The sequence below is a fragment of the Poecilia reticulata genome, chromosome 5, assembly GCF_904066995.2.
Source record: "Poecilia reticulata chromosome 5, P_reticulata-male-v2, whole genome shotgun sequence".
Taxonomy (NCBI): domain Eukaryota; kingdom Metazoa; phylum Chordata; class Actinopteri; order Cyprinodontiformes; family Poeciliidae; genus Poecilia; species Poecilia reticulata.
The window spans coordinates 8142761-8151432 of record NC_088834.1 but is presented as its reverse complement, the minus strand read 5'-3'; the positions used below and the strand labels follow the sequence as shown (position 1 = coordinate 8151432).

The window sequence follows — 8672 nt, the reverse complement described above, 5'->3', positions numbered from 1 at the left end:
TGATATTATTATTTTAAATATTTACATATAAACAGTACTAAATATGTTTGTATTATATCACTCACAAATATCACATGTGAGAATCTCATACTGTCCTCAGATTGTTCTCAGCATTTGTATTCACCAGTTTAGCTTAGTAAATAGACAGAAAGATAAAATGTTTCCTGTCTCAGATGGACACTACATTGTTGCAACATGATTTGTCATCTTGATGTCATCTTGATAAATAAAAAAAACAACTAGCAGGATGAAAAAAATCTTTAACTATCCTACAACATAGCTCCATAAGTGTGCATAATAATAATCAGCAAACTCCTTACTACTACTAGGCAGTAGTAAGGAATTGCAGTATCACTTTAAATGTGAAATCCTGTTGTGTAAAGGGTTTAGAGAAATAGAGAACCAGTTTTTACTGTAACAAGATGCTGTTAAATGTTGCTGCTCCTATGAATTCCACCCAAGACACTTAAAGATGAGCAGCTTTTTGTGCAAGTGTTTAAGGACCATTGTATGCTGACATGTTTAAATATTTTTGACGTAAATAAAACCTTATCTTATCCTCTACTTTCTTTAACAATGGACCTTAGTTGTGTAATTTATTGCACAATAAAGTTTATGTAATACTTTCCCTATATAGATACGTTATTAGATTTTAATTTTCCTTAATCAGGAAATAAATGTTACAGCTGTATTTATGTATTTACTCGAAATGTCATTGAGTTATCTAAAAAGAAAATTTTATTGTAGTTGTTTTGTCACGTCTTTTGTTTTGAAAGTTCTCTCCGGAAGCTAACGTTGATGTGTTATTTTGACGTTGACCCATTCTACTGCAACCTGTGCGTAAGACAGTGACAGACGGACAAAAACAAAACTTTACTCGTGTGCAACATTTTTTTAAAGACTTTTCTCCTCAGCCTTTTCTCACAGGAACCTTGCTTTCTGATCAAGCTCACATCATTACATTTTCGGTGTTCAAGTTGTAGCCAGCGTGTTGGTTTGGACTGAGGTCGACGGAGCTTTAGCTAAAATCAGTCTACCGACCCGATGCTTTCCCCGGGCAGGACCATCTCCTCCCGGCTGCTGAGGCCGGCCTCGTGGCTTCCTTTTCGTCTGTGTCCTGAGCGGACAGCCGTTAGCTCTATGCAAAAAGGTAACAACAACCAGGACCAATCTAACCTACTTATTTAAATCAAAGCAGCTAGCATTAAGCTAATCCCAAAGTGACGCAGTTCATTAGAGGATACAGGAAACTTTATAATACCTGTGATCTAATTAAATGTCATTGTACTGAGTCAGAAATATTACATCGCTATTCGACTTCATTACTGTATATAAATGAGTCTGAAAGGCCAACTCAGTTGAGTGCCAAGGTCAGTGGTACTCAACTTATAAAAAGAATTGTGTTTATGGGCGTTAGTGTTCACAACACTAATGCTTTTAAATAGGTATGGTGTCTTTTGTATTGTACTTCCATACACGATTGGTTTAACAACCAGAGTATATTTTATACTGTGCATGTTGACCAAGTCAATCTAATGATAGTTGTTATATTTTGTATAAAACACAATTAGAGCATTAGTTGGTTTGGTGACTTAAAAGCATATTTTCCCAATTGAAAAAAATGGATGTTAACTTTTATACTGCTAACTTGTAGTTTTTATGTGTTCCCTGGTTTTATAAAGATGGTTGATGAATAAATCAATGACATAGCAGGCTAAGCACTCCAGCTAATTCTTCCAGCAACCAAACTATCATTGTTGTTTTCAGAATAGCTTTTTGCTTTGAAATATCTGACAATTACCTGATTTTGGGTCAATCATTTAATCAGCTTGAATAAATGAGAAAATATGGCAAATAGCTATACTGCATTCAGTAAGAATCTTTTGTGCTTAAATGATTTTGAACTTGTATAATGTCCTGATTGCTTTGGACATTTTTTTAGTGAGTTTAAAATGCTGTGTGAATTGTGTTTTTCACTGTAGAGCTGATCAAGAAACATGAACTGGAGAAAGATGAGCTGCGGCCCCTCTACATGGACTTCCAGGCTACTACTCCTATGGTAACTGTTTCCTGTCAATTATTCAACAAGTCGTGATTAATTGTTTTGTCTTGTATTTGCATTTATAATTTAGTTATGTATTTTGAAGTTCAATAGTCATGACTTCTCTCCATGTGGCAACACCTTCAAAGTGCTAATGAGCAAAGAAGCTCTTAAAAAAAGGGGGGAAAAAGAAAGAAAATCAGCTTCTCCAGCTAACATATATCATTGTAGCTTGGGTAAGGTTTTCTTTGTGTGACCTTAACTTCCTAAACTTCTTTGTAGTTCATTTATCTGTTCATGTGGAAATCCTGTGCATCTTTACTAGCAACAAATTTCACTGTTTTATCATTTGAAAGAGATTTATGCTTCTATTAAAACCTCTGATTAAGATCATTTTTGAAGCAGGCTCAGTACACCATGCAGCTTCCTAAACTAATGGATTATGTGTGTGTTTAACAAGTTATTTGTCCTTTTGGTATATTTAGGATCCTCGAGTGCTGGATGCCATGTTGCCATACCAGGTGAATTACTATGGAAACCCTCACTCCAGGACTCATGCCTATGGTTGGGAGAGCGAGACTGCCATGGAGACTGCCAGGAAGGTATAAAGACTCTCACTCAGGACAGGGGGGGAGTAGGAAACAACTTTTAATATGCAAATACTTCGATAAGAGCTCCCCTACCTTAGTTTAGTGGTGATCAGGTGTACTCAGTGGTGGGATCTTTAATGAATTGCACCCTGGGAAAACTCTTCTTTTGCCTCCCCAATTCTGCCCCACACATAGTCACACAGCCAGCTAAAGCTGTTCTGCAAAGAACTAAATTGTAATTATGCAACCAATCAAAACAATTAAGAAGTAAGTAAAAAATGTATATATATCTTTTCAAAATTGGATAAAAATTTCTAAATCAAATACTAACTTCTGCAACAGAAAATTAATTTGGGTTGCAACTTTGTACTTTTGTGACTATTCTTGTGACCCTCTCAAAATCTGCCCCTGGATGGGCTCCAGGTCTGCTCGACATCTCAAAATGGTTTACTTTTTTTAATATTATGTTATCATATAAATAAATTAGAATACATTTATGCAATCACTGGGAAAGCTGAGGAAACTCGGGACCATGTAGTGGAAAGTGGCACATAACTGTTGAAAATAGCCGCTGACTTTGTGTTTTTTTTTCCATGAGCAGCAGGTGGCCGATCTTATTGGAGCTGATCCCAGAGAAATTATCTTCACCAGTGGAGCCACAGAGTCCAACAACATGGCCATCAAGGTCCCGTCTTTTTACTTTATTGTATTTACACACAAAGACAACCTGAACTCACTTCTGACATCTAGTTTTGCTTAAAAGTAAGAAAAAATATAATTTTTTATTTGATAATAAAAATAATTGCTGCACATTATATTAGCATATACTCTGTTATTTTCTCCTATGGCTGCAAAATGCTTAAATAGTGCGGAAATAATTGATTAATAAGTCAAACTTAAACATGATGCGATAAAATTAAAGCACACCAAAGCCAAGCAAAAAAAAAAATCATAAAAATTAAGACACTGGACCTCACTGGGTGTTGATCTTTTGTATTCCTCCCTGCAGGGCGTGGCCAGGTTCTACCATGCCAAGAAGCGGCATGTGATCACAACCCAGACTGAACATAAATGTGTTCTGGACTCGTGTCGGATCCTGGAGGCTGAAGGATTTGAGGTCACCTACCTGCCTGTCCAGACTAATGGACTTCTGGACCTGCAGGTACACTACAACAGTGTTCACACTGACAATGTCTACAGTGGCTCTCAAATGTGCATACCCATGTTAAGTGTCAAGGTTTAATGTTGGTAAAATATGATTCTTTGAGAAGACTGTTTAAAATTTTTTGACATATTATATGAAATATATCCTGTGCAGTTGAACTGAAAGGAAAACATAGTCCAAAATAGATAAAAGGAAAAGAGTAAAACTTCCCAGGTTTACTCAGAAGAAGAGTCAGCCACTAGGAATTTTCAACTGGTTTTCTACAAAGGACAATAGGGCAGGGAGAAAGTAGGAAGCAACTTTGTGTTTGAAGTTATCCCGACTTAACCTGTGTGTGTTTTTTTTCTTACATGCTAGCCAGTTTTGGTCAAATAAAAAGAATGACATCTCGAGAGAAAAATGAGCAAAACTTTAGAACTAAATGTGACCATTTTCCTCAAAAGCTGAAGACAGTAAATGTTCTCAGACTCTGATAGATCTGGAGAATCTTTAGAAGTCAAGAGGTAAGACGCTGTTAGACTGCCCCAATAAAGACTGAGCACTAAAAATCAATCAGAAGCAATTTCAAAGGTGTATGAACTTATACAACTGGGTAAATTCACCTTTTGTTAGTTTTCTAACAGATCGGTTTGTTTTAGTTGACTTTTATATCAAATTCATGTCACAATATAAGTGGAAAAAATGTTTAAATTATTTCTCATAGTGTGAGGTTTTTGCATTAGGAGAATTTCCCTTCGTAACATGGCGTTTGTGGAATTTTGATAGTGGTTTGTAGATCTAATGATAAAACCTGTGTGTGTGATTGCAGTTACTGGAGTCCTCCATTCGTCCGGAAACCTCACTGGTGTCCGTGATGACCGTCAACAATGAAATTGGAGTCAAGCAGCCCATCGAGGAAATCGGTAGATGCGGCAGCATATAATAAACGCCTGTTACCACAAAGTAAATCAGCCAACTGTTGTTGCTTGGCTAATGTTATTGGTCTGATCAAGGTTTACTCTTCATCCTGTTTTCAGGTCAGATTTGCCGATCCAAGGGAGTCTTCTTGCACACTGATGCTGCGCAGGCTGTTGGAAAGATTCCTATCAGTGTCTCTGACTGGAAGGTCGATCTGATGTCCATTAGTGGTCACAAGATCTACGGACCCAAAGGTTAATATAATTGGCGATAGTTGGTTAAGATAATAATGTAAACAGCCTACTTCCATTTCATACCTGTAACAAACCCATTTGTACCCATATATTTAAGTCACTGCATATCTGCTTACTTCTCTTGTTCATTATGGGTTTTGATGAATTATGAGAGAATAAATTGGTGACGTGTGCGTTTGTTTGCAGGCGTGGGTGCTTTGTATGTGCGACGCCGACCTCGAGTTCGTTTGGAGCCGCTGCAGAATGGGGGCGGCCAGGAGAGAGGTCTTCGCTCTGGGACGGTACCCACTCCGCTGGCCGTCGGGCTGGGAGCCGCCTGCAGCATATCTCAGAAGGAGATGGAGGTAAAATCAGGAGAAAAAAAAAACTGAGTGACCAGACCTGATGATTACCTAATATTTGTTTTTGCGTTTAGTATGATCATCAAAGAGTGTCCATGCTGGCTAACCGTCTGGTCCAGAAGATCATGTCTGAGATTCCTGACGTTATCATGAACGGAGACCCAGAACAACGCTACCCTGGTAATTTTTTTTTTTGCTATCCTCGCTCTTCCCTTCTCTCATTCTTGTTATCTATTTAGTCTTTTTTTCTAAACTTAAAACCAACTTTAAAGTTTTGCTCTTAAATTCTAACCTAAAAGCCTCCGTTCAGTAAGTTTGAAGGAGGAGCATAAAAGACAGTTTTGAACTTAAAGCTTGTTTACTAAAAAACCTGAATGTGTGTGTTTACAGGATGCATTAATCTTTCATTTGCCTATGTGGAAGGAGAAAGTCTGTTGATGGCGCTGAAGGATGTTGCTTTGTCATCTGGAAGGTCAGACTGCCACCTTTAACAAATATGAGGTTAAAACTGAATAATGTTGTTACTTTTTTTTAAAGAGAAAAGAGTTTGTGTGATTGCAGTGCATGTACATCAGCTTCTCTGGAGCCGTCGTACGTTCTCAGAGCCATTGGAGCAGATGAAGACCTTGCTCACTCTTCCATCAGGTACAAATACTAGACAAAGGAGATCTCTGCTTTTTTGGTTATGGGGCCTCTATATTTTAATTTCATTTGGGTTATTCATCTAGTGTCAAATCACCAAATAACTATTAAGAGTCCTGATTAAACCAGTCCCGTTCAGATCCTGGTGTATAGAATCAATTAGTATTGTCCAGTCATATAAACAGACCCAGACTTGGATGCCGATATCTAAATATAACTGTATATGATAAGATCAGATTGGAATGAATTAGTTTTGTTTATTTAGAGATAAATTGCACTGGTTAATCTTGTGAGAAGCGTTGAAATTAAACTCTTATGTGCATAAGATCAAAGAGAATCCCTTTGCTGCAGGTTTGGTATTGGCAGGTTCACCACAGAACAAGAAGTCGATTACACAGCAGAGAAATGCATCCAGCACGTCCGCAGACTCAGAGAGATGAGGTGACCAACTCTTACTTTTCATCTGATCAGGTCTTATTGTTGACTGTAACATATTTTTAAATAATTCTGCCTTCCCTAACCTTCCTCCGTCCCCTCTCTTTTCAGTCCTCTCTGGGAGATGGTTCAGGAAGGCATCGACCTGAAGAGCATCAAGTGGACGCAGCACTAGACCCCACCCACTGCTTGCCGATAACAATTACGGTTCCTAAGAAATTCTTGGGATGGTCCAGCTATTTTTTCCTCTGAGCAAACACGCACAAACTTCCTGTCCGACTTGAAGTCTGTTTGTAACTGTAGCTTTTTGTTTTTGTACAAGTTCCTGAAGTTGTTCTCTTAGGAGACATGAAGCAGCAACACTGCTGTCTCTGACAGTTGTATTCTACAAGGAGGCTTCCACAAAATGTGCAACTTTATATGATCTGAGATGCAGCTTGAAAGCTGAGTAAGCTGAATCCTGCAAATCATGATAAGGGATAGAACAATAGAGTACAATGGACAGAATATGTAGTTTGTGCCATTTTTGTGTAAGATGCAAGGAGAGGAAAAATCTATTACATCATTTAAAATAAATAGAAGCAAAAGGAAAAACTGCCATGTTATGCCAGCTATTCTTATTTATATTAATTGACTACAGTGAACATGCATCTACCACCGTTTTATATGCAATATATAGATGCAGTTATACTGCTTCAGTATGTATAAGTTTGAATTACATGGATTACTATCGTCCTGATGTCAAAGCCTGGTTAAAAGCTTTTTAGGGTAAAACTGAGCTGACAAATCCAACATAGGTCTTATTAAAATGTGAAATGTTATAAAAAAGGAATAGTGTTGATGTAATATAAAAAAAACAAACAAAAAAAACATCTGCCTTCAACTATGAGCAGTTTCACTGCCCCTGTGGATGAAACGCGTGCCCACCGCATGACCCTGCCTCCTGTCGAGGTGATGCGTTAACGAGGCTGCCCTTGATCAAATCGAAAAGTGATGATATTTCGGATGATGAAAAGAAATGGATTTTTGTAAATGTTGATTTCAATTTGTTACATCTGAAAGCAGATATTTGTATGGGAGTGTTTGTACTTTGATTTAACTGTTTTTTTTTTGTTTTTGATAAAGTAAGTGTTACATGAAAATGGCATATGGATAGGAAATTTCATGGGCAAAAAACATACAGTGTGAATCTAAACACAAGTGTCAGTTTGTCTCATCTCTTTTTTTTATGATCCATCTGAAGGATTATTCAGTTTCCCCATCAAATAAGCAGGTTGAACCTTCATCATTGGTTGTCATTTAAAATATCCACTTCAGTAGTTGGTGTGGAACATTCTTAAGACTAATTCTTAACAAATCAACAACTGTGATGAAATAACTTCCAAACAGAAATTTGACAAACATCCACATGAGACGATTAAAGAAATCCAGAAAATTGTTTTCCAAATCCACACTATTAAAGCAAATATAAACATCTCTTTAAGAGATGTATTTTATTCCTAGGCTCCTCCAGCTGTTGTATGTCATTACTCCACAGTTTCTGCTGTTACACAGTGCTCATTAGTACCCAATAAAATCACTGCTTTATGTTTATGCAATCAAGACTTTTACCAATTTGTGTTTTCTTTTATTTACCCAGGATGTCGTGTCACTCTCTCATATTTAACTCTGTTAAAGAGTTAAAGGCTAACTTGAAAGGTCCAACTAGCTCAACTCTTAGCACCAGTACATCACTTCCACATGGCTGGTGTTTTGAGTTGAAGTGGAACTCTGCAAAATATGCCAAAAAATGTGTATATTGTCAATAGCTCACTTATTTAATAGCTTTAAAACCAAATGGCATTGATCGAATGACAACATTGAATATTTTAACACATACAGGTTAATGCCGTTTATGATTAAAGGATTCAAAAGAAAAATAATTTCATCTTGTGAAGATGAAAAAACATTTTTTTCTCACCATTGAAAACAAACTTAACAAAAGGAAAACATCCATTGTCTGTATTCACACTCTCCTATCTACTGATTTTCTTTATCTGAAATAATTTAGTATTTCACTTTCTAACACCAGCCCATGTTCACATTCCATATCATGCTGCAGTATATCCACTAGAGTGTTTTCTCAGGTTTTTGTGTGTGTGATGAGACCAAACGTTAAAGGCAAAATGCAAGGACAATATTTTTTTAATAACTGCAAATCTTTTTCCATGTGTGTCTACCTGCTTTTCAGATCTACAGAATGAAATGTTTATCCATTCTTTGTAAAACAGCTCAAGTTCAGTGAGCTTGGGTGGAGATTTTTTGTGA

General features: G+C 37.0%; 1 protein-coding gene across 1 annotated transcript; it reads left to right on the top strand.

The window, feature by feature from the left end:
• Positions 1-799: 799 nt before the first annotated feature.
• Positions 800-7967, top strand: nfs1 (NFS1 cysteine desulfurase). The gene is made up of 13 exons (XM_008409159.3): positions 800-1150; positions 1983-2059; positions 2527-2643; positions 3233-3316; positions 3641-3793; positions 4605-4698; positions 4813-4947; positions 5134-5291; positions 5363-5468; positions 5679-5760; positions 5850-5933; positions 6282-6371; positions 6477-7967. Exons 1-13 carry the CDS (start codon positions 1045-1047, stop codon positions 6538-6540), a joined length of 1350 nt encoding a protein of 449 aa, XP_008407381.1. The 5' UTR covers positions 800-1044; the 3' UTR covers positions 6541-7967.
• Positions 7968-8672: the final 705 nt, after the last annotated feature.

Excerpts from the sequence above, each read along its gene's own strand:
- nfs1 (XM_008409159.3), top strand. The coding sequence starts at position 1,045 with ATGCTTTCCCCGGGCAGGACCATCTCCTCCCGGCTGCTGAGGCCGGCC. Across the intron at positions 2,644-3,232 it reads CCATGGAGACTGCCAGGAAG|CAGGTGGCCGATCTTATTGG; the intron begins GTATAAAGACTC and ends TTCCATGAGCAG. Across the intron at positions 4,699-4,812 it reads GCAGCCCATCGAGGAAATCG|GTCAGATTTGCCGATCCAAG; the intron begins GTAGATGCGGCA and ends TCCTGTTTTCAG.